Source organism: Rhinolophus sinicus, linkage group LG04, assembly GCF_036562045.2.
Source record: "Rhinolophus sinicus isolate RSC01 linkage group LG04, ASM3656204v1, whole genome shotgun sequence".
NCBI lineage: Eukaryota > Metazoa > Chordata > Mammalia > Chiroptera > Rhinolophidae > Rhinolophus > Rhinolophus sinicus.
This window is the reverse complement of record NC_133754.1, coordinates 160,148,559-160,173,970: the sequence shown is the minus strand read 5'-3', so window position 1 is coordinate 160,173,970 and position 25,412 is coordinate 160,148,559. Positions and strand designations below refer to the sequence as shown.

Sequence of the window (25,412 nt, the reverse complement as noted above, 5' to 3'; positions counted from 1 at the left end):
CCGTCAACTGTGATTGCATGGCCATCAGCTGTGGCAAGTTGGCCGTCAGCTGTAACCAGTGAGCCATTAGCCACTAATATAACTGCCGTGCTACGCTAGCAAAAAAATGGGGGCTAGCAAGATGGTGGCTGAGCCTGCAAGCGGGGCAGTGAGGGTTGAGAATTGTGTGGCTCCTGTTTCTTGTTTCTCCAACCCAGCCACCAGTGAGAATATAGTGATATGACTCCCCTACTTATGGCTCTGTGGGTGTTCCTTTTTGGCCTCACCATATCCTGCATTCTTATGTGGGGAGCAGGAGCTGAGACCCTGCAGGCCGCCCCGCACGACAAATGGGGCAGCGAGCAGGGTACAGTGCAGGCCAAAACTTTCCGAAGGGCCGCAGAGCAGTTTATGCGCATGAACACTCAGTCCCAGGAAGACCAGGAGGGGCAGCTGCCAGAGAGCTGGACCCCCATGGAGGGGTGGGAAGATGCGGATGGTTCCCCAACCAGAATAGGCCAGGGAAAGCGAAGGTTGTTGTGGCCCTGTGGGTTGGGAAGTGCTTGCTGAGGCCCTCACCCCCAGGTTGGGGAGGACTTGGAGCCCTCGCCCTGCGGAGAGGGCACACGTTATGAGGCCAATGCGCAACCCTGGCGAATGACTGTGGACTAGGGGGAATGGGCTACATCCCTAATTTAATGGACCACTTGACTGTTTGCTTGGGAACACACCACCATGTAGTGGAACTGGCGGATATTTGCTTTTGTGTCTCAACCAGCTGCCATGGAGCATATGTGAGAAAGACTGGCTGTGTTGGGAAAGACAGGTGGTACCCTAAGAAGCCCAGGAAGTCTGGCCATGCCCAGAAGTACTGGTGGTGCCCTGAGAAACCCTGGCTGTGCCCGGGGAAACTAGTGGTACCCTAAGAAGCCCAGGAAGTCTGGCTGTGCCCAGAAGTACTGGTGGTGCCCTGAGAAACCCTGGCTGTGCCCAGAGAGCCTGGCTATGTCCAGGATATTGCATTCACCTCTAGGCTCCTTGCACAGGGCCCCTCGCGGAAGATGCTTGTCGCGTAGTTTGTGAGGCGAGAGCCTGTAAGGGTGGAGTGTGGGGACAGAGCCCCAGAAAGCAGTTTCCAGGCTCTCGGCCTCACATAGAAAGGTGCTGGCTCAGGTAGTAAATGGCCGTCAACTGTGATTGCATGGCCATCAGCTGTGGCTAGTTGGCCGTCAGCTGTAACCAGTGAGCCATTGGCCACTAATATAACTGCTTGGCTACGCTAGCAAAAGAGGGGAGCTAGCAAGAAGATGGTGGCTGAGCCTGCAAACAGCGCAGTGAGGGTTGAGAATTGTGTGGCTCCCGCTTCCTGTGTCTCCAACCCAGCCACCAGCGAGAATATAGTGATTCCCCCATCTATGGCTCTGTGGGTGTTCCTTTTTGGCCTCACCATATCCTGCCTTCTTATGTGGGGAGCAGGAGCTGAGACCCTGCAGGCCGCCCAGCATGACAACCATGCCTGCTAAAAACTGCAGGGGCAGATGGGGCAGGAGAGCCCCCTGCTGAGGAGGGTGCTGATGACGATGCAGCCACTGCCCCTCAATCTTGGCTTGCTGCCATCCAAGAGCATCCGGGAGCGGGCGGGCCTGAGCCGCTCCGCCCCACTGCCCCGGTTTCGATTCCCCATCAGAGCTCCTCCCTGCGCCGCAGCAGCCCGAAACAGTGGAAGTGAATGGCGGGCGCAGGGGCGATAAGCCGAACACCTGGGGGGGCTGGTCCCACAGAGTCAGAGGCAGCGTGTGGCTGGCGCTGCCGTGAGCACAGCGACCGTGTGGCCGAGCTCTTCTGTCGCCGCTGTCGATGCTGCGTGTGCGCGCTTTGCCCGGTGCTGGGCTCCCACAAAGGCCACCCAGTGCGCCTGGCGTTGGATGAAGCGGCGCACGTGCAGGTGTGGACGCGGGGCGCGCGGGGCGCGCGGGGCACGGGGCTGGGGGTTGGGGAAGAGCCCGGGAACAACGGGCGAGGAGGAACGTGCCCTGGGTCCAACTGCCAGTTCCCATTAGACCTGGAAACTCAAAGGCGGCTGTGTGGTCACCTAGACCGCTGACCTGTTGTAAAGAACGAGCAGCTGAAGTGTAAGGCAGGGCAAAGGCGAGCCAAGGCCAACAGTTAACCTTCAGAAGAGGTGGGTTTGGGGAGTGACAACTTGGGAGCCCCGGCTGGTACCCAGATAGCCTTGACTATGGCAGGTCCACCACACTGCCCTTGGGTTGGAAGAAAATCTGCCTTTTTAACGAATATTAACCCCCCTCCCTATTAGAAAACTGCTGAGTAGCCTGGAAAGCCACGCAAACACCTCTGGATGTTTCTATATTCTGGAGTTCACAGGGAGGGGCTTGGACTGCCGGATTGCGCTGGGAGCAGATTAACTGTCACCTCAACCGACTCTTGGGCTGGAAGAAAATCTGCCTTTTAACAAAAATTAAAATCCCTCCCCATTAAAAAACTGCCTTGTAGCCTGGAAAGCCACACAAACATCTCTGGATGTTTTCTCTCCTGGAGTTCGGAGAGGGGCTATGGACTGCCTGATTGCGCTGGGAGCAGCCTCAGCTGTCACCTCAACCGACCCCTCTCTGCCCCTCCCCCTCCACACACTCCCATTCCACGTGCAGAACAACCAACCTGGTGGGAGCTAGGATCGCCATTTTATCGACAGGTGAAGTAAGGCTCTGGAGGCAGAGGCAGGCCTTGAACCCGGGACTCCACCAGACTGATTGCCTCCCACGGGGGCCCATTCTATCCTGGGAGCCCTCACCCTTGCATTTAATCTTAATAGTGGTGGAGGCTCTGGACTATTGTTCCAACCTTGGGGCGGATTTGTTCTGTGGCTCGAGTCAAATCCCTCCGCCTCTCTGGGCTAGGCAGGCCCTCCTGTCACTGACAGATGTAGATTTCAACACTAACGCCTCCAAGAAGTCTTCTATGATTAACCCCGCCCCACAATGAATGACCTTTCCCTTGCAAGGCATGACTTAACACTGTCACATAGTGACATCCTTGGAGCTCCAAGGTGAGAATGGGCCCCATGAGGGCCAGTCCAGCGGTTGGAGTCCTGGGTTCAAGGCTGGTCTATGCCTTTAAGGTCCTCCTTTTCTTATCTATAAAATGGCTGTAATAATAATGGCACCTGAAAAGGCTATATTCCAGAGTTAAGAAGGGTGCTATCCAAAGATATGGCTTGTGGATCTTATAGGTAAGCCCACCACCTACCATTGGTACCCATTTTCTATCCACACCCCCACCCACTCACCTATTTGTTTATTGTTTATCTGTCATCCATCTGTTCATTCGTTCATTCATTCATTCCTCAAACATCCATTTAGCACATACCTTGTGCCATAAGTCAAGGAATAGATCAATTCTTTTCTGACCTGGAGGAATTATCTGGCTGATGGGGTGAGAACAGGGACAATACAGTTTGATAAGTATTGTAACTGGGACACCTGAGGCCGTGGTGAGTGGGAGCCAGATAGAAGACAATGTGAACCACCAACCAGAAGCCCATGAAGACTTCCTGGAGGAGGTGCCATGGGAACTGGCCTTGAAAGATGAATAGGGTTTCACCAAGTACCAAGATAGGAGGAATACCCTGTGACTGGAGGCTACCAGCACCAGGAGGCTGGGTTATCCTTGGCTGAGGGATGAGGGTTGGACTTGAAGACTTAGAAATCACAGTGGGGTAAGGATATGCTCCTGGAAGTCGAGGCTATGGCTTATACTTAGGTTATTATTGTGTCCCCACCCCCACAGCCCACCTAGAATAAAACTGCACATAATAGCAAAAGCTTGTTGGACATTAAAATAATAGCTTCATCTATTAGCACTTCCTATCTGCCAATCACTACACCACGCACTTGGTGTACTTCTCATTCTCTACACCAACCCTGTGGGGTTATCCCCATATTTACAGCTGAAGAAATGAGGTTCAGAGAGGTGAGGTCACTTGCCCAGGTCACGTGGGACTCAGACCAGGAGGTCTCATCTGACTCTGGGGCTTGTACTCATTACTTGCTGAGGGGCTCCACCTCTCCACTTTGAAGTTGGCAGCCCCGGCTAATTCTGTTTGATTCAGCACACTTCTAGGTCAGCCCCTGGTCCCTACAGGGGAGCCAGGAATGGAGCAGGCCTGCTCTCAGGAAGTTCCCAGTCAGCCCAGCAGCTGAACATAAGGCCAGTTGAAAGAAGAATAAGATGGGGGGTAAGGTCCCATTAGTGGGAGGAAGGATCACAGAGCAGGCCTTTGAAAAAATGGCAGAAAAGGGAGCCATTTCAGGTGGGAGGGAGAGTGGAGCACGACCCCACAGAGCTCTCCCACATGCAGGTCCTCTGAACCCCAGTCCTGACCAAGGGCCACAGACCTCTGTGGAATGCAATTTCCACAAGGGCAGCAACTAGAACAAGGCCTAGCATGTAATAGGTGCTCAGTTAATATTCACTCTAAGTGAATGCTCTTTCCCTGCCCCCAAGCTGCTTGCCTTAAGGTCCTATTTGAGGGATGGGAAAAGCAGGTCACAAGCAGGGTTTTCCTAGTAAAAGTGGGGGGCATTAAGGTTTGAAGAATCTCTGATGTGTGCCTGTGAGGATCAGAGGGGCCCTAATTCCAGCTCATCTTCCAACTTGCCACTTGACTTTGGGCAAGTCACTTCACCTGAGTCTCAGATACCTCAGCTAAAACACAATACAGAGGTGACAGGAAATGACCCCTGGGGAGACTTGTTATCTTGAAAGTGACAGTATTAAGACTTTTTCCTTAACTCCTCACATACAGAAACTCACCCAAGAATGTTTAAAGCAGCTGGAAACCAAGAAGCAGCAGCAAATGGGCAACATAAGGCAGATAGAAGACGCTGCTGAGAAGCTCAAGGCAAGTGGACATTTCTTCCTTATTCTAGTTGAGATGTCCACATTTCTCCTTGGACACAAGGTTCTCCCGAATACGGACGGAGCCAAGCAAAAATAAGAACCAACCTCAAGCAGATCAGGTTTGGTGGGGCCTGGGGCTTCTATAATTTAGGGGGCCCTTTTTGAGCCCAAGAACACAAAATGAGGTGCAAGACCCTGAAGGGGCTGTTGCTAGTGAGGGGCCTGCGCCTACTGTTTCATTAGCTTTATGGTGAGTCCGCCTCTGCCCAGTGCCCTAGCTTTGCCCCGGAACACCTCACAAAATGGAGGACCGGCCTTTTCTCCCACCAGTGCCAAGGCCACTCTCTTGAAGGGACTAGTCCTCCATCCCCCGCACGCCTTAAACCAAGCAAAACGCTGCTTAAGGAACATGAAAATTGCTCTTCAGGTTTCAGTGCTACGGTGATAGTAGGCTTCTCCTTTCATCAAGATGTTTATTTAAATGGATTCCTTTGTGGGTTTTAAATGGGACGTCGGGGCTGCTGTTATCATGAGCTGCCATTTTGACTGTGAAAAAGTTGTTCTGTCTCTGGGGGCCTTTTATGTGAACTTGGCCAGTCCCTGCCCCTCTGAGCCTCAGCGCCCCTCCTCAAAGTGACGGCTGAGGTGGGACGCTCTCCCAGGGCCTGTCCCACTGAGAGCTCTATGAACCCTTGACTGACCACCACAAGTCAGGTGGGGAGACCGACTCTGACGGTGGGAGTAGCTGGCACCCAGGTCTTCCTGAGGCCACGCCCACAGTGCAGTGAAGATGCCAAGGCCCATGCCAGGCCACAGAATTGGCCTCCTGTTTGTCCAACATCCACCATCTGTAAGGTGACTACAGGCCCCAGTGTGCTGGGGACAGTTGTGGTTTATACCTGAGGCCCTGGCTTAATTATTAATAGTGTCCACCATGTCTTCAAGAGTAGAATTCCAGTCCCAGCAGATAAGTCAGTCAAAAGGTTAGGGAACTGAAAGTTGGCACTTCCCAAAGAAATGGGGGAGGCACTTTGGACTGTTGAGCCAGAAGAACAGGGTCAGGGCACAGGTTCACTGTCTGCAAATCTCTGAGCAGATATCGTGTGAGGGCCCCCAAGACAAGAATTAGGAGCCATGTGGAGAGGCTAAGGGGGCAGATTTCAGGTTAATCTAAGGTATGGTTTTCTTTCCTTTAATCTTCTCCCCAACTTTCAAACTTTTATTTTGAAATAATTACAAATTCATAGGAAGTTGCCAAGATAGTACAGAGAAGTTCTGTGTACTTTTCACCTGGTTTGCCCCAAGGGTGACATCTTACCTAACTACAGTACAGTTTCAAAACCAGAAAATTAACATGGTGTGTATAAGTTCTATGTCAACTTATCACATGTGTAGATTCAGGTAACCGCCACTGCAGTCAAAATATAGAACTATTCCATCATGACCGAGATCTTCCTCATGCTACACACATAATCAGCCCCACCCCTGCCCCCAACAATCCCTAACTGCTGGCAGTCACTAAGTCTCTAGCTTTATAATCACAGCATTTGACAATTCATAAAAATGGAACCATATATTATGTGACCTTTTAAGACTTTTGTCAAAGTAATGCTCTTGAGATCCATCCAAGTTGTTGTATGTGTCAATAGTTCATTTCTTTGTATTGCTGAATAACATTCCAGCAATCTAGAAGCTTGGACATACTGTATTTTTTAAAACCATTCACCTATTTTCGGATATTTGATTGGTTTCCAGTTTGGGGCTATTAGCAAAGCTGCTTTGTACAATTGTGTATAGGTCCTTGTGTGGACATAAATGTTCATTTCTCTGGGATAAATGCCGAGCGCTAGTGCTAGGTTGTATGGTACTTAACATGTTGAGTTTTTTAAGAAACTACCAAGCTGTTTTCCAGAGTGGCTGTGCCACTTTACATTTGCACCAAATGTATTCACACCAAGAGATCCAGTTTCTCTGCATGCTTGCCACATTTAGTGTTTTCACAAGTCTGTATTTTTGCTGTTCTGATAAGTGTGTAGTGATATCTCATCGAGGTCTTCATTTGCATTTCCCCAGCGCCTAGTGATGTTGACATCTATTTTATGTGCTCATTTGCCATCTGTATATTCTCTTTGCCGAAAGTGTTCTTCATATCTTTTACCATTTCCAGGTTCAATTGTTGGTTTCATTACTGTTGAGTTTTGAGAGTTGTCTGTATATTCCAGATAGGAGTCCTTCATCAGATTTGTGGTTTGCGAATATTTTGTCCCATTCTCTTGTCTTTCATCATTTTAACAGTCTCTTGCAGATTGATTTTGATGAAGTCCAGTTTATTAATTTTTTTTCTTTTATGGATTGTACTTTTGATGTCATGTCTAAGAACTCTTTGCCCAGCAGTAAGTCCCAAAGTTTTCCTCCTTTGTTTTTTTCCTAAATGTTTTATAATTTTACATTTAAGTCCATGATTCATTTTGAGTTAATTTTTGTATGAGATTTAGCTTGGAGTTCTTTTTTTTCCTCATAGATTTCCAACACCATTACTCTCCACACCATTTGTTAAAAGACCATGCTTTCTTCATTGAATTGCTTTTGTCAAACATCAGTTGGCTGTACTTGTGTGGGGCTATTTCTGGGCTCTCTGTTCTGTTCCATTGATCTATGACTCTGTCCCTCTACCAATGCTGCACAGTCTTGATTACTGTAGCTCAGAATAACTTTTGAAATAACTGATGCCTCCCACTATATTCTTCTTTTTCAAAATTATTGTAGCTATTGCTTTTCCTTTGTCTTTCATTTAAATTTTAGAATAATCTGGTCATAGATACAAAAAGTAGACTTTGTTGGGATTTTGATAGAAATTGTGTTAAGCCTGTATATCAAATTGGAGAGAATTGACATGACATCTTTACTAGGCTATCTTCCAACATCTTTACTAGGTTATCTTCCAATCCATGAACATGGCATGTCTCTTTATTTACTTAGATCTTTGTTTTCTCTCATCAGCATTTTGTAGTTATCAGCATACAAATCCTGAATATCTTTTATTAAACTTATATCCAAATAGCCCTCAGAAAGTATTAAGAAAAATATAGTTAGTGGCCAGCATTTTAAAGTTGAGTGGTATTTGTATAAAAAGTTAGATGTAGAAAAGTAGGAAGACGTGTCCACCCTAGGTCTGCATTTCCACATGGGAGCTATCAGAGCTGAGCAATGGACACTATCGTCAGTAGGGCTTGTGTTCCCCCGAATCCCGAACCCCGCCTGCCCACTCTCCTCATATGTTACCAGCCTGGCTCCTATAGGCATTTACATTTTAATTCCTGGTCAAGAAGTAGATTTTTAAAAATTCAGCCATAATTCTACCACTTCAGGACAACCAGTAGTCACATTCTGAGATTTCTGTTTTCTGTGTACATATGTGCTAGTATATAGTTTGAGATGTATTCTGTATAGAATTCTAGTGTCAGATCCTCAGTCTGGAGGTGAGGCATGTGGTTCGTTTCCTTGTGTGACTTGTCATTTGTGTCATCCTCTTGCCTGTAGGTATTTTCCATGGTGTCCCATATGCCCTGGGTTGTGCAAGTGCCCCTTCAGAGCACTGTGGCATGAGCGTCTACAAGGGACCCATGAGTTTCAGAAGTTCCAAACCGGTTGTCATGGGAATTTTTCAGTTTTGAGCTTCCGTTGTTTGGTTTGTTTGTTTCGCTAGTGACTCTCTTTTTTCGCCTATGACGGCAAAAAGATGGATGGCAAGTTTCCTTGCCCCGTCCCCAGGAGAGTGGGTAGAGTATTTCTGTGCCTAGTTCATGGATGGAGCCACTCTCTGTGACTCTGGCTTGATGCAGGTGGCCCCCTTCCCACTCTCAGCTGAAATGGGCTCAGTGCCCCACGTGCCCTCCTGGATGAGCAGGCCCCAGTGTGTTGTGCTCTCTCACGCCACCCCTCCTGGCTCACTCAGCTCAGCTCCTGCTCCTGGCTCTGACATGAGTTCCCTCTTTGTTTTGGGCACCTGAGGTTTTCCTTTGTTGTTGTTTGTTTGATTGTGGGGTTGGGGTTGGTTTTGTTTTTGTTTTGTTTTTTTAGCTTGGTCAGATAATTTTAAATTTTACTCATTTTATTTTTATGTGTTTGAAGTAGGAAAGGGGATTTTCCACGTCAGCTCCTTCTCCTCTATATGGGGTTTTTGTTGTTTGTGTAAGATCATAGCACATGGCTGTGTCACTGAAAGTTCTTTACCAATGTTTGTATTAGTAGCTATCTATGCCATGATGTGCCTCTACCACGATTCATTAAGCCATTTTCCTAACGTTGAACATTTAGAGCACTTTCAGTTTTTCATTAATATAAAATAACACTACAGTGAACATTTTTGGCACCTTGATTTATTTCCTTCAGGATATATTCCCAGAAGTGATGCATCTAGCTCAAGAGACACGAATGTCTGTTAGGATTCTCATGCATCCTGCCAAACTGGGGTGGGCATAGTTTGTGGCAGTGAGGTCTGGAGCAACCATGCTTGCTGGCATATTTGCTGTTCCATACTTGTTTACACAGAGGCAGTAGTAGGGAAAAGGCCATTCCCCTGTCATTTAATCCATAAAACAGCTTTGTAAATAAAGCCAATAAAGTTCATACATGGTCAAGAGCCTGCTGTTCAAAAGTCAGTAACCTGGCCTAATCAACCACTCCTTTCCAGAGACAATAAAAAGGACTTGGTCATTAATCCCCAGCCAGCCCCTGTTAAACCATTTCCTCTGACATCTGTGTTAATAGGCTGTTTGCTTCCCCATTGTGGCTCCTCAGGGGGCCAATACATGCGTGTGTAAGGACAAGTCAACACTCACCTGCTACCCTAACTTTTTACTGTGCATAGGCTGTCAGAGGTAAAAGGCCCTTAGTGATGGGAGCACCTAGGAAGAGGAAATAACTTATCATAGATCACATAGGAAAGGAGAAGTGGACCTGGGGAATGGCTGTATCCCTCAAGGTCCACCCGGAAAGACAAAAGCCACTTTGAGGGTGTCAGACATGGCATGAAAGAGGCAGAGAAGCCAACCAGGGTGGCACCAGCAGGAAGCACCTTCATCCTTGGGCTGTACAGACAGAGGGAGTAAGTGATATTAGCAGAGTGCAGGGTCCAGGGCCACCGAGGCAGGAGCTGGATCCAGAGGGGGCCTGTCCTGTGTGAGCAGGAGGGTGGAAGGGACTCAGGGATACAGCCATTTGTGGAGACACTCGTGGGAGGGATACCCTGGCGATTCCCTTCCCCTCACCCTCTCACCTTACTTTAGTTCCTCCTCCCACTGACCAAACCCAGCCTGAAGGAGGGTCCTGGCCTGTAGGAGTCAGCCCTTGTGCCCTACAGAACACACCTGGGGAAGGCCAGGAAACAGACCTGAGGACATAGGCCTAGACTGGCACCCTGGGGAGTGTATAAACATCCTCTGTTCCTGGCTCTGTGCCTTTCCCTGTCACCCACCAGAGCTGTAAGGACTGAACCACAGCATGGGGCCGGGGACCGGCGGGAGCAGCCTTTGCCCGCCTGAGACTGGGAAGATAAGGACTCAGCCAGGCCTGCCGTTGGCCATGACGATGCCACTGGTCTCCACCACCCTGCTGGGCACAGCCATTGCTCTTCCTCCTGCTGCAGGCCCCTGCCACATGTCAGAGTGCACAGACGTTACAGCAAATGTGGCCTGGGCAGGGCTGGAGAGTGCACCTCCTTTCCAGGTGGGACCCCCCTGAAAGGCGCCCATAGCAGGATGGTCCAAAGTCACACAGTTTTCTGCAAAACAGCGCTTTTTCCGTTCTCCTCACAGTCTCTTCACCGTCTATGGCACCACACGGGCCTCCAGGGGCCTGGGCAGAGGTGGATTCACACAGCAGCCAGCACTCCACGTGCAAAATCCCTCAGCCTCCCATCCCCAGGGCTCATCACTGCTCAAGTTCTTTCTCTCCCACCATCCTTAGACCTTCCTCTGTCGGGCCGTCACTCAGCCCCAGCCCCGACCAGCCATGTCCAAACCCCAGCCCAGTTCAGCCTGGGATCCAGTTTCATTTTGAACCAGTACAGACAACATACTTCCTTGTCTCCTTGCCAGAATTCTCTCTCTGTTTCCCTCTTTTACATTTTTTAAAAAATTTTAACCATATTACATAATCAGCTGCGTATGCTTATAACTTAAGTTCCCTTGTGGGTATTTTCAAACAGTTATAATAATGTGTAGTGCCATTAAGCTTAGTTTGTATATTCTTTACAGAGTGGTCTGTAGAAACTGCTTGGAACGTAGCTTGGTTGGGAGGAGATGTAGATAGTTGCTCTCCTGGTTTCTATAGAAAGATCCTCCGTTTTCATATGTTACCTCCAAAATGTGTTTCTAAATCAAGGGTTTGGAACACATTTTCTTTCTTCCTTTAGTCATTCAGCAAAGATATATTTGTGTCCAGGTTCATGGACCCATAGAAACCACACTGTGAATATAGACCAATTCCCAGGCTCACCCAAAGCCCCTGTAGTCTATGTGGCATATGGGGATAAGCGAGCCTCCGAACCCAGCTGCTTGCCTAGAACACTGTATAGGAAACACAGACTTTGGGAGCCCATTCCCTGGGTCCTGCTGAACCACACGTTCCTGCCCCACTAAGGAGAGAACACAGCATCCCAGGGGAGCCTGCCTGTCCCCCTGCTTACTCAGGTGCCAGGCTTCATTTTCCATGTGGATTGTACAGATGTTTGGGCTGAGGAAAGAGGCTGGCCTTTGTTTGGGGGTATTTTTTCAAATGATTTTCTTCCACATATTCAGATTTATTTTTTTTTCATGTCTTTCAGTACAGTTTGATACTTTTCTTTTTCTAGGTCTTTACAGTTTTTGTTGGGTTTTATTTTTAGATATTTTGCTGTTTTTTTCCCCCTCTTTAAAAAAGGATCTTTTTTTCTCTATGCATTTTTCCAATTGATTATGACTGACACTTAGGAAACCTTGAGTTTTTATAAGTTGATCCTGTACTTAACTGGCCACCTTGCTTTTTGATGTGATAATAGTTTTTTTGATGTTGCTTATTCCCTGGTTGGCACTCAGATCATCTGCAACTGGTTTTCTTTTTAGGCTCATGCAGAGTCAAGTAAAACCTGGCTGGCGGGGAAATTCACTGAACTCAGATTACTGCTTGATGAAGAGGAAATGCTGGTGAAGAAATTCATTGATAAAAACACGCAGCTTACCCTCCAGGTGTACAGAGAGCAAATCCAGTCTTGTGGGGAGCAAATCGACCTCCTGAACAGCCTCTCCAACAGGGTCTGGAGTATCAGCCAGGAGCCCAACCCCGTACAGCTGCTGCAGGTAAGCTGAGGTTTTGCCCTCCCAGCTGCCACCGGCCTCCCGCGTTTCATCTCGGTTTTTGTGTTACTGAACACGGTATTTACACACTGAGTAAATACACAGAGAATTGCCTCGTCAGCACATGGACTTTCTCGCCCCCCCACACAAGTGGTCAGAAAATATACATTGTTAGGAAGGTAATATACATCTTAGACTAGTGAAATAACATTTGCGGCCACCATTTTTGAGGGACTCTGTGTTCCAAGCACTTTATGTATCTTATCTCTCATATTTACTAAAAACTCTGCAAAGTGGATGTTCTCACCCCATTTTATGAATGAGAAATTGAGGGTCAGGAAGGGGAAGTGACTTTTCTGAGGTCATACAACTGGTTGGTGGCAGAGCTGGGATCAGAACCCAGGTCTGTCTGGCTCTAAAGCCATAGGTATCGTTACCCGGCGCTCTCCCTGTATAGTCTTCACTGAGACACTCCTCCTGGGAAGGCAGATGTCCTGTCTACTGAGCAGACCTCAAGAGCTGCGTACAGTTTGCTCATGATAGTCCTTGGCTACCGGTTCTGCTGTAGGCTAATAGCCCCTATGATATTCATGCTACACTTAGTGAAAGTGTGTGTTGCGGGTGGGGTTCCTGTCTTCAGGGAATCATGGGAAAAACTCCGCTCTCCTGTTAGCACTCCTGTGCAGCCACCTGTGCATTTGGATTGCTTTCCACTCAGGTAACTTCCTGTTTCCTTCTTTGCTATGGCTTCTTGGAAGCTCAGAACCAAATATGTTTCAAAGAGCTCAGCTAAGACTTTGTGGCATACAGTTTATGCCTCATCTCACTCTGGCTTCCAGATTACATTCTTACTGTGATTTTCTCTTTGCTTCCTTTTTCTCACTGTAAAGGAAAATCTTGCAGTATTAGGTAACCTTTGTCAGATACTTTAAAGCCTTGTAGGACAAGACAGGTACAACTAAATAAAGGTGGCACTGAGTCTCTCCACAGTTTAGCATAGGCTCTGGTTGGAAAAGAAGACAAATCAGTCAATACAAAACCAGTCAAGCCTGTCCCTGGTGGATATTTCCACTCTTGTGCCTTTATGTGGCCTTGGTCAACTCAACCTGTGTCTCATTGTTAGCTAACAAAAAATTAAACCTAACGAAAAATTAAACCTAACAAAAAATTCTGGGTAAGGTGCTCTTCTAGGCACAATGGATACTGTACTTTGATGCACAGAGGGGTACATTTGTTTGTTTCTTTTAAATAATGGTAACTTTTAGGGATAGCTAACACATAGGGATGCTCCATGGAAAAGAATGGTACTCCTCCATCACAGTTTCAAGGCTCTGTCACCTTTTTTCTTTATTCTCTGGTGCCAAAGCTACCGATTGTCATCATTCCTTCCATTTGCTCTTTCATTTATTCATCAAATATTCACTGAACAACCTGTTCTGTGCCAGGCCCCAGCTCAGCATTAATAGCTCATGGGTGGGGAGACATGCTGGATCTGGGAGATGAAGCTGGATCTGGAGGCCAGGGTTCGTTCATGAAGGGCCTTATGTACCTGGCCATGGAGTTTAGACTTTGTCCTGTAAAGAGATGGGGGCCAGGGGAGTGTTTTGAACCAAGGAATGCATGCTCAGGTTAATGCTTTGGAGAGGTCACTTTGGTGATAGCTTGGAGGATGGCCTAGGCAGGCGAGGACTGGAGGGTGGAATGGAAGTTAGGAGGAGACCACAGTGTCCAGGAGAGAGATGATGGTGGGCTGGACCAGTGAAGAGGCAGTGGAGAAGGGGACAAGAAGGCAGGTTTGAGAGATGCAACAGGATTGGTGATTGAAAGGGGGGGAATCCAAGATGACGCCTGGTTTCTGGCTTGAGAGATGGGTGGCTAGGAGGCTGTTCTCTGAGTCTGCAAAGGCAAAAAGCAGATGTGCTTAGTTTCATTCACTTATTTTAACCTAAATGTTTTTTATTGCAAACCTACTATGTGTCAGGCCCTGTGCTAGTGCTGGAGTTTGGGGTTACTGGGTAGTGGCATCTGTGCTTCATCGCCATCCTCAGTCCCACCCCACCCATCTGCCTTCTAGGCCAAACTCAGGCCACCCTCTGCCACCCTGGAGCTGCTCCCTGCCAATCCCCCCCAATCCCCCCACCCCGCCCAGTACTCTGACTCCCTGGCCAGCTCCCCTCCAGTCCTCTGATATGATCTTAGCCCTGGTTCCCCACAAATTAGTTCTTACCCACCAAAATGAGGATGGACTCTAGACCCGCAGCTTCCTAGGCTGGATGGAGCTTGGGTACCATCCCACAGCCACCTCCCAAGGTCCAGCATCCTGCCTGACGGGCCGCCTCTGCCCGACAGCTGAGTGCCAGGCCACCCTCCCTCTCCTGACGCATCCATCCCCCCACCCTGTCTTGAGCAGCACTGCCCACTAGGCCCTGCTCACCTAAGATAATCAGCCGTCTTCTAACTCTTTGTCCAGGACAGCTCTTCAGAAAGTGCAAACAGGGTTCTTAGCTGCAAACAAGAGAATCCACTGTAACTGTTGTAGGGAAGAAATGAGTTTATGAAAGAGTATTAGGGAGCTCGCAGGATCTCCAGGAGGGCCAGAAAGCCAGGATGGAGACCAGGCAACAGGAGGGAAGTGCAGGCCACAGCACACTTGTGCTCCAGTGTAGACCCCACCGCTTCTCTGCTGGGCCAGACATCACAGCTCACAGCAGCCCCCAGAGCCTCCGCCACCACTGTCCCCGACAGCTACACGCTGCGGTCACTACTTCACCCTCACTTCCACAAGCAAGTATTGGATTGGCGGTGCCTCGTGACATCCCTTCCCCATGGGTGCAAAGGGGACTGGGAGAGTGCGTTTTCTAGCTTGTACTTAGCAAAGCCACACTGAACACAGGAAAGGTATTTAAAAGGCGCTGTCCAGGCAGCAAACCGGACAGGTCCCCACTGTGGTGGCCACACCCCCTCAGGCAGCATTCCAGCTCATCTTCCAGGGGCTCCTTCCCCTGGAAAACTGGCCCCTCACTCTCTTTATCCCCCTGTACCTCAGGCAGACCCCTGTCATACTGCCTGTAAAGCTTCAGGGCCCCTTGAGAGGTGGTGAGCAACTTAAAGGCCCGGTAGTCAGCCTGCCTCCTCCCTCTGCCATGAATGCTAACGCCTGGCATAGAGAAGACCTCAGTGCACTCGGAAAGCAGGAAGGGAGGCTAGTGCCGGCACTAAAGCCAGACCTCCACGTCTTCCGCCCCGGGGCCTGCTGTGCGGTCTCCAGGGCTCTGCTCCAGGGTGCACGGTCTGGGCTAGGACTGCAAGTGCCCAGGCGATCTGGAATGGGCATTGTGCTTATTGGCTGGGTTTCTTTGTTCCTGGTGCCAAGGTGGAGCCACCTTGACCCCCATGTGCCCTTGCAGGAGTTCACAGCCACTGAGCAAGAGATGCAGCAGCAGATGAGCTTGGGGGAGCTGTGCCACCCTGTGCCCCAATCCTTCGAGCCCATCAAGAGCTTCTTCAAGGGCCTCAAGGAAGCCATGCAGAGCATGTTACAGAAGCCACTGGATGTTCGCTTGAAGGAAAGTAAGTCACCGTGTAACCAACTCCATGACCCTTACTCCTCTAGTGTCCGTTAGCCCAGAGACAACTGGGAAGATCACCACCATGAATGCGTGTCTCCCACACAGAGGCCCTTAGCTGGGCAGTCAAGGGCTCCGGGGTCTGGGCCCAGCCCACCTTTCCGACTTCACCTCCTACCCTTCCTGAGACTATGCCCAGCCTCTTGCAGCCACACTACTGGGCTCCTGCCCCTCAGTTGCTCCTGGGATTCTGCCACACCTCCACTTTGCCTGCTCTGGGGTCCCAGCTGAAATGGCCATCTCCCCCTCCTCTTCCTCTGATCAAGTCCCACTATCCCTATGGGGCCAGCAGAGCTGTGCTTACCTGGGAAGCCTTTCCATGCCACCTCAGGCTCATTCCCTCTCCTGGCTGTCTCCCCCTCTGCCCTTTCCTCCAGGGTCTGTACCATCTCCTGTCTGGGAGTGTTCATGAGTTGGATTCATGGACCCCGTTCCCGCCTCTTACAGATGCCTGAAGGTCAAGAACCACTTTGGGTGCAGCTCTGAGGTTCCCACAGGGCCTGACACAAAGCAGATGTCAGAAATATCTATTCATTCAATCATTCATTCATTCATTCATTCATTCATTCATTCATTCATTCATTCATCTCTGCTATTATGATTCATTCAGAACACTTGTGGAGCCCCGGTTATGTGCCTGGCACAGCTCCTGCTTTATGGTGCTCAGTCTTTTGGGGGTAAGACAGACGACAAATGAATATATGTCAGCAATAAATGCTCTGAAGAAAAATAAAGCAGGATAAGGAGAATAGAGGGTGACGTCCACATATTTTATATGTGGAAGTGAGGAAGGCCTCTCTGAGAAGGGGATATGTGAACTGACCTTAAAGGAGCCTCCTGCAACCTCTGCAGAACCGAAGGGCTGGAGGCCTTAGTGGTCACATGCATGATGGGGGGGGCAGACTGCCCAGGTTTCCATCCCAGGTTCACCACTTCTTAACCTGCCTAACTTTTCTATGCCTCTGTTTCCAGATCCATAACATAGAGACGATAATATAGACCCCCTCATAGGGTAGTTGTAAGGATTAAACGACTTCTTAAATGCAAAGTGCTTAGAATGGTGCTCTGGCATAATAAGCACTATGGAAGCTTTAGCTATTATTGTTGCTATTGCTGGGGTAAACAGCTTCGTCTTCTAAGCAGAAGGAAAAGCATGTACCAAGGGCCCAAAGTGAAGGAAGAACTTGATGAGTTTTGGGCACAGAGAGGGGGCCAGACTAACTGGAGCACAGTGAGGGAGGGGAGAGTGGCCAGAGATGAGGTAGGAAGCTGGAAGCTACCTGTCAGATGGAGGCTGGCAGGGCAGGGCCAGCTCTGAAGATCAAGAGAAAAGGAGAAGGAAAGGGGTGAGAGGAAGCAGAAATGCTTACAAGCACCCACTGAGCACCCTCCAGGAAATGGAGAGAGGTGAGGCCAGGCCCTGGCTGCAGAGCAGGCTGATTTCATGAGGTGAGTAGCAAAAGGAGACACAGCCAGGGGCCGCTCGCTCAGAGGAAGGAGAGAGCAATTCTGATGGGAAAAATAATTACATCTCCTCGATATAATTAAGGAGATGTAATTCCTTGGTTCCAGGAAGATTTAGGCTTGTCAGTATCCAGTGAGTGGGCATTGAAGTCTCCCCGCCACACCACCCCTGGCAAGAAGATACTCAGGTGGACCCAAAATTCACTTCACTCATATTTACCTTCTCGGTGGTCCATTCCCAAAGAACTGGCTGTGCTTGTTGAGTGCCTGATAACAGCTGACACTTGCTCTGCCAGGCATTGTTCTAAGCACTTTACACAGATTTATCCAGCAACTAACTGCTCACCCCTACCCTGTGTGGTAGGTGCCTTCGTTATCCCTATTTTACTGACGAGGAAGCTGAGGCTCAGAGAAGTTAACTGACTTGCCCTACGTCACACAGCTGGTAGGGATAGAGACAGAATTCAAACAGAATCTGGTCCCAGGATCTGTTTTGTGATCCCCTGGAGTCCGCTTCCTCCCAGGCCATCGCCCCTCAGCCATCTTCAGATGAGGCCATCATTCTCACTATCACAGCTAATACTCAGAGGTGCAGACTCCCAGGAAGGACCCAAGGAGAGAGGGACCAGTGAGGGACTAGCACTACTGCCCTTCCAGGGCCCCGCCCAACCTCTCTACCTGTTTGTTCCAGACATTGCAGGCTCAATAGGCCAAAATGGAATCCAGCATTCCTCCCCACCCCACTCCCCCAATCAGCTCCTCATTCCCCAGTCCAGTAAACAGTAATGGCCTGGCACTCTGCCACCACATTATTTCTTGAGCCCAGCCCCTTCTCCATCCCTGTAGCCCCAGTTCAGACTTGAGCCTCCCCACAGGGCCTCTGCCTCTACTCTCACCCTGCCGGTCCATTCTTCACCCAGAGAGAGCTCTGGAAATTCTGCTCATTGTCTATCCTCACGCAGAAACCTTTCATGGCTCCCCACTGTTGACATGCCACTCCTAGCACCTGCCCTTTAATGTCTTTGCTTTTGCTGTACCCTCTTGTTGGGAAAACCTCCCATCCTTTTTCTGGGTGTCCAAATTTCCTCACTCCTTTAGGTGTCAGCTGAGGTGCTTCCTGCTCCATGAAGCTTTCCGTGACCTCTCCCAGCCCCTGAGCCCTTTCGCTTCTCTTCTCTGGGACCTGGCGCACTCTCTGCCTTGGGTGGTAGCTCAAGTGAGCCCATTTCTCATCCCATTTACCTGACTGAGCTGTTGAAGACAGGGAACGTGGCTTAGGTTTCCCCTGAACTCCGTCTCACCTGAATGAGACCTGACTGTGACCTTTCTGAGGACTCAGCTTTAATTTCTCGTTTTCCATCTTTATCCTGGAATTTGCATTTCTGCCATGAGATTGCCGCCATCCTTGACCGTTGAATGCATAGTTGATTCTCAGGATGGCCCTGGAGCCTGCCATCTCCTCCCTATGTTCAGGGCTCACTCACACTGACCTACCATTGCTGAATTAGCTTCAGACCCTGCAAAGTGTTTCTCCTTAGGTTTGAGCACTGTCCTGGAGTTTTCCTGTGGCTGTAAATTTGCATTTCCTACTTAAATTTGCCTGTGATTCTGGGGAGAGATTACGTGAATCTCCAGTTTTGTTAATATTTTTAGTATGTTTTATTATTTGTGCTGCTTGCATGAGCGCCAGGCACTCATTTCTTACAATTCTCTTCAGACATGAACTGCCAGCTCTCCAGCTCCTCCAGCACCACGCCGGATTCCTTGTTGAAAATAAGTCCCTCACCAGAGCGATCGCTCTTCTTAAAATGTAAGACCCAAGAGTGGAGAGGGTGGGGTGCATGGGTGGGTGGAGGTCACAGAAATGGAGGCCCTCCTTTTTTCCTAAGAGACCCAACTTGGTTTTTTTAACCTTTATTATTAGTTTTTTAAATACAGAAATAACGTATGTTCATTGTAGAAAAATTAGAAAACAATTTTGCTTTCAGTCAGGTAAAGAAAATCACTCATAATTACTGGAGAGCTTTGGAAATTCTTCTGCTGATGTCTATCCTAGTAGACACGTAGTAATAGATAACTACTTTTACTGTCCTTATAGCTTTCTTTGGCATATCTATATATAATGTATATACTTTTTACAAACATGGTGTCATACTATACATACTGTTTTGTAATCTGTGTTTTCATTTACTGATATATTGTGAATATCTTTGTTCCCTTAAAAAATTACACAGGTAATGCGTATTTCTTGTAAAAAAAAAAATAGAAATTACAGATAGACAAAAAGAAAACAATTGCCTTCCCCAGAGATAAATGCTGTTAATATTTTGGCATATATTCTTTCAGGTATTTTAAAGGCATATATGTGTACAGATTTTTTTTAAAAGGATATTATAGATATTCTTCTGTAAGTTTATTTAACAGAATAGTTTGAACAATTTTCTATTTCTATATATTATTTTTAAAGGATGCACAATATTCCATTGAATGAATATGCTTTATTTAACCAATCTCATAATGTTGGACATTCAGCCTGCTTTACATTTCCCTTCTATAACAACGCTGCAATAAATATCCTTTCTTATACATACTTGAATTAATAAGTGAATGAATATAACTTAGCTCATTTTTGGATTTTTTTTTAGGAGTAATTTCTCAAAGTGGAATTACTGGGCATGCATTTTTTAAAGTAAACTTTAATTGAAATATAAAGCACATAAAGAACAGTACACAAATCAAAGGGGGGCAGTTCAATGATTTTTTAAAAGTAAACACATTCTATAATCTCCTTCCGAAATGGACATTTCCAGCTTCCCAGATGCCTTCCGCATGCTGGCTCCTATTCACTATCCTCCAAGGGGAGTCATTCTCCTGACTCCTAACAACGTAGATTAGTTCTGCCTGTTTTGAACTTTTATATAACTAATCATTCAGACTGTACACATTGTGTCTTGCTTCTATCACTCAATATTTGTGAAATTTATCCATATTATTGTGTGTAGCAGTAGTTTGTTCATTTTCACCACTGTATAGGATTCCATTGTATGACTCAAGGACACTTTATACGATTGAAGGACATTTTGGATTGTTTCCATTTTTGCCTATTGTGAATAATGTTGCTATAAACATTCTTATGCATGTCTTTTGTTACACAAGTGTATTAATTTCTGTTGGGTATTTACCCAGAAGTGGGGAAAAAGGATACCCACTACAACTATTTCTTTGCAACATTGTTCTACATGTCTTAGACAATGCCTTGAGGCAAGAAAAAGAAATGAAAGCTATAAGGATTGGAAAAAGGAAAAAAAGGATCACTATTCAGAGATGACATAATTATTTACAGAAAATCTAAAGTAATCTACAGATAAATTAGAATTACGAAGTGAATTTAGAACAGCTGCTGGATGTAATGTCAGTACACAGAAATCAATAATAGTATTACTATATGTTGGCAATAAACAATTAGAAAATAAAAATTTAAAAAGTTATTTTCAATAACTTTTTTTTAAAACTAGAAATAAATGTAACAAAATACATATAAAACCTCTCTACTGAAAACTCCAAAACTATTTTAGTATCTATTAAAATTGAACATCCACATACCTTACCATCTAGACCTTTTTTTTTTTTTAAATTTAGTGTCTACATATGTGGTTTAATGCAATGAGAACTGTTATTGGGAGTTTAATCACTACCACCAAATTGTCCTATTTGGCAATATTTACCAAAGACCTTAAAAATAATCATCCCCATTGACCCAGCAATTCCACTTTTAGGAATATACAAATAAATAATCAGATACATAAAGATGTGATCATATTAGTGTTTTAAAAAGCTTTTTTTTATAAGCCTATTTTTTAAAAAAGGGAGGGCTAGGTTTAATTATAATGTACCCATACATCAGAATCTTAGGGTCGCCATTAAAATGCTCTTATGAAACAATATTAATTGATGTGCTAAAATGTTCATACATCAATAAATTTTAAAAGAGATTATCCAAGAGCATGTATGGTATGATACCAATATTAAGGAAAGCTATAAAGCAGCAAGTAAAGAAAAAAATTGGAAGTGTGAACAGTGATGGGATTATTTTTTAATTTTTAGAAATTGGCAACATATTCCATGGTTCTAAATTAAAACGGTACAACGGGTGTACGGTAAAATTTCTTCTCCTCTCCATGGTCCCCTAGCCACGTCCCCAGGCGCAATCAGGGTTAGCAAGGTGGCTTTCCATTTCCCCTGGGGCAATTTCGGAGTTTTCCCATTTTATGTTGCGAACACCTGAGGGACGGTGGGGGCGAGCAGGGTTGGTTTTCCGGGGGCGGGGCGCCGCCCTGGCCCCGCCCACCAGGCTGCTGAGGTGTCCCCGCCCTCCACAGACGCGCGTACGCCCTCGCTGGAGCCGGATACGATGCACGCGCGTCTGCGCCTCTCAGCCGACCACCTGACGGTACGATGCGCTCTGCTGTGCCGCCTGGGGCACACGCCCGCGCTGCGTTTCGACGCGCTGTGGCAGGTGTTGGGCCGTGACTGCTTCGCCGCCGGGCGCCACTACTGGGAAGTGGACGTGCAGGAGGCGGGCTCTGGCTGGTGGGTGGGCGCCGCCTACGCCTCCTTGCGGCGCAAAGGGGACTCGGCGGCCGCGCGTCTCGGCTGCAACCGCCAGTCATGGTGCCTTAAGCGCTACGACCTCGAGTACTGGGCCTTCCACGACAGCCAGCGCAGCCGCCTGCGTCCCCGCCACGACCCCGACCGGCTGGGCGTCTTCCTAGATTACGAGGCCGGCGTCCTCTCCTTCTACGACGTGTCGGGTGGCATGAAACACCTGCACACGTTCCGGGCTGCCTTCCAGGAACCGCTCTACCCGGCCCTGCGGCTCTGGGAAGGCGCCATCAGCATACCCCGGTTGCCCTAGGGGCTGAGGCCAATGACCACCCTACGCTGTCTGCGGCTCTGGTCTCACCCGACCCAGATGTGGCTGGTGTACTGCCTGCTCTTTAAGCACCCCCATCGTCTCCCCCACCAGCCACGCCTTGTGCTTTAATAGTGCCTCAACTAGGCTAGTTTCAACCATGACCTAAACACAGGGCCTCATCGGACCTCCCCCACCACCACTAGAGCACTTACATTGCACTGCTTTTAGTCCAGCTTTCTGGACACACTCATGGGTGAGCCCTAAGCATCGTGACCAGTGCCAATACATTATCCTTAGCCTTGGATCTCCTCCCTCATACAGCAGCCAGAACCTCCTGACACATAGTAGATGCACAATAAATATGTGAATGAATGAGAGTCACCCAGCCCTGACACTATCCAGTGTCCTTTGGGTCTGCCAGCTCCCCTCCATTCTACTTCAGCTTGTCCAGGTCACCTCCCTTCAGAGTAGCTTCTAAATAGCTCCTGGCCTGAACCTCCTCCCACCTATAGCCAACGTGATCTGCCTGAAACCTCAGCCTCTCAGAACTATGAAAAGGTTCCCAAGGCCTATAGCTGGGGTAAAAAGCACTCACCTCACTTTAGCATTCAAGGCTTTTCTAGACTGCCCTTAAACTACTTCTCAACAAGCTCTTACTGCTCTTCAGAGATATGAACTGTATGTCACATAGTTCCACCTCTGCGCCTCTGGCGCTGTCCTTTCCCTGTGTCCCATACACATTTGCACAGGAAGGCCCTCTCTTCTGTGCCTATCTCGGTCTTCCTCAGGGCTAACCAACCCTGAAAGGAAGTCTCCCCTAGAATTTCTTACTATCAGAGCCACAAACTTGGGACCTATCTTTCCAAAAAGATTGGAAGCTTTCTAAGGGCAGTTGTGTCCTATACTCTTCCCCACCCTGAAAAATTCACTAAGTCTCTCCCCCTCCCAGACAGTGAGTGAACTGGGAGGGGCTGTCATTGAATCACAGAGCAGCTGCGCTGGGAGGGCCTCACAGATCACCCAGCCTGACCTTGTGCATTTGGGGAGACTAAGGCCCTGAAAGAAAGTTGCTTAGTCTCCCATGGTGATTAAGTGCTGGGCCACACCCCAGCCCACAGGCAAGTGTCTGATTTGCCCCAGGGCCCAGTCCCTCAGGTCCAGTCTTCATCCTGGGAGACTTTACTGCTGTTTCATTTCTCAGGGGATGTTGGGAAGAAATCAGCAGGTGACCAATGCTAAGTATCCACTGGCAGTTTTCCCACTGTCTTAGAATCAAATGGTAAGGAGCTATGAGTGAGGTTTGGGCAGCCCAGACACACTGTGCTCCTCAGATTCCCTCAGATCCAGATGTTGCCAAGGAAACCCATATTCCTCGAGTGCCATGTGTTCCTCTAGCGCAGGGGTAGAGGCCTCTTTCCAGGCTTCTGTCTTAGTTTGGAAGGTTCAGCATCCCGAATTGTCAAGTTCCCTAGACAGTTTTTAAGTTACACTGTATTAAAAGTATCTTGTTAGGTCCTTGACAGGAGGGCAACAGGAGGGTGAGGAAAATGCAGCTGAATCTCCCTCCTTCAGCTGAATCTCCTTCATGGTCTAAACAGACTCTTAATGCATTAGTTTGTTTGAACCATAAAAAACTGTGAATTTCCAATAGTTTTTCACCTAAAAATGGTATTTTCATATGGGGCAATGTAAGTAGAATACAGGGCGAAGGGACCTCAAAAGTGCCTTTACTTCTAACCAAATTATTTAAAACTCGAGCTTGGACAGATGTCTAAGCATTGTGCTCTAGGAATCCTGAGGAAAGGGAAATTCTACTGTGGATGGCCCAGACCTGAATTCAGGCAGAAGGCATTCCTGAGAGGAAGAGGGGTACACTTGACCCTACATCTCTGTTCATCCCTGCAAACCAAAACTTGTTCCGAGACCCACAGCCACAGGAGCTGAGTAATAGCAGCCCTTGCTGTCTTTTGTCAGGTACTGTTCTAATGTTTTACAACTATTAACTCATTTGATCTTCACATCATCCCTAGGAAGTAGAAAGTTATCCCAACTTCACACATGGCAAAAATGAGACACAAGTAACATCACACCGCTAATGGTGGAGCGTGGAGCTGGGGTGTCTGCTCCTGTCCACCAGGCCATACTGTTCGGGCAAATGCTGCTGGTCTCTGGCCAGTACCTGCTCGCTCTAGCTCCTCTCAGTAGGCCAGGAATGCTTTGCTTTGTTACCTAGTTACTCTGTGGGACCTGAGTCTACATTTGGATTACCTTTCTTGGGCTCTGAGAGGAGGTCTTATACTCAAAGGGGTTTTGAGAGGAACAGAGACAGAGCTGGATTATAAAGGGAGAAAAGTGGGCTTGTATCAAGTGCCTACTCTGCGCCAGCCAGAAAACTGCAGTTTTGGTCCACAATCGTGACCTCAGGCCAGTCACTTTTTACTTCTTGGAGCATCATCTGTAAAATGGAGATAGTGACCCTACTTACCAGTGTTGTGAGGCTCAAGTGAGCCAAAGGATATGAACTTGCCTTAAAAACTGTGCTTTTTCTCAGGGGGCTCGCTCCAAACCCTTTGGAGTGTACTTTTTCTTCTAATAAACTGCTTTTTCACTACTTTAAAAAATAACAAAAAAACAAAACCTGTCCAGAGCTGTGCCATGCCAGGATGTGCGAGCATCCCTAGCAGAATTCCTGTTGCGCTTAGTGCTGAGACAACTGATTGTCCTGGCTGCCATCTGCCAGTGGCGGGAGCCTCGTCGAATATCCTCAGCAGAGGACTGAGCTTCCTTGGGGTGCGTGTCTGTAAGGGTACTGACCACTTACGCTTTCAGATTTGAATGTGTAGAAATTTAAATTTCTTTATTGGAACAGCAAATTGCTTGCAGATATATTTAAATGAAAGCAATTTTCTAATATGTGATTTGTTTTAATAAAATATAAATATTGTCCATTTTAACCATGGTTTTCATTGGGAGTTCATGTTGCTTCATGAACACAGCACCTAGGCCTGGAGAGAGCCTTGTTCATCTCCCACCCCCTCCACAGTTTTCTTGCAGTGGTCAGCTGGTCCCTGATTGACTGACTATCTCCAGAGATGGGGACTTCACTTCCGAAGATAACTAAGCGCTTGCTTCTGGGGAAACAAAACCTAAACCTCCCTCCCAGCTGTTTCTATC

The 25,412-nt window shown here is 47.7% G+C and overlaps 1 protein-coding gene across 2 annotated transcripts; it reads left to right on the top strand.

Annotated features, from left to right (window-relative positions):
- The first annotated feature begins 1,652 nt into the window (after window positions 1-1,652).
- Window positions 1,653-25,192, top strand: TRIM14 (tripartite motif containing 14). 2 transcript variants are annotated; one of them, XM_019729202.2, is made up of 6 exons: window positions 1,655-1,924; window positions 4,805-4,900; window positions 12,003-12,236; window positions 15,641-15,803; window positions 19,041-19,133; window positions 21,703-25,192. In XM_019729202.2, exons 1-6 carry the CDS (start codon window positions 1,709-1,711, stop codon window positions 22,236-22,238), a joined length of 1,338 nt encoding a protein of 445 aa, XP_019584761.2. In that variant the 5' UTR covers window positions 1,655-1,708; the 3' UTR covers window positions 22,239-25,192. The 2 variants fall into 2 exon arrangements, with proteins under 2 accessions (XP_074186856.1, XP_019584761.2); XM_074330755.1 differs by lacking the exon at window positions 4,805-4,900 and having other exon boundaries at window positions 1,653-1,924.
- The last annotated feature ends 220 nt before the right edge of the window (window positions 25,193-25,412 follow it).

Bases quoted from the DNA above. Each gene is read 5' to 3' on its own strand.
- TRIM14 (XM_019729202.2), top strand. From the start codon at position 1,709: ATGGCGGGCGCAGGGGCGATAAGCCGAACACCTGGGGGGGCTGGTCCC. The intron at 1,925-4,804 runs GTGTGGACGCGG...CCTCACATACAG, and splicing joins ATGAAGCGGCGCACGTGCAG to AAACTCACCCAAGAATGTTT. The intron at 19,134-21,702 runs GTAAGACCCAAG...CGCCCTCCACAG, and splicing joins GCGATCGCTCTTCTTAAAAT to ACGCGCGTACGCCCTCGCTG.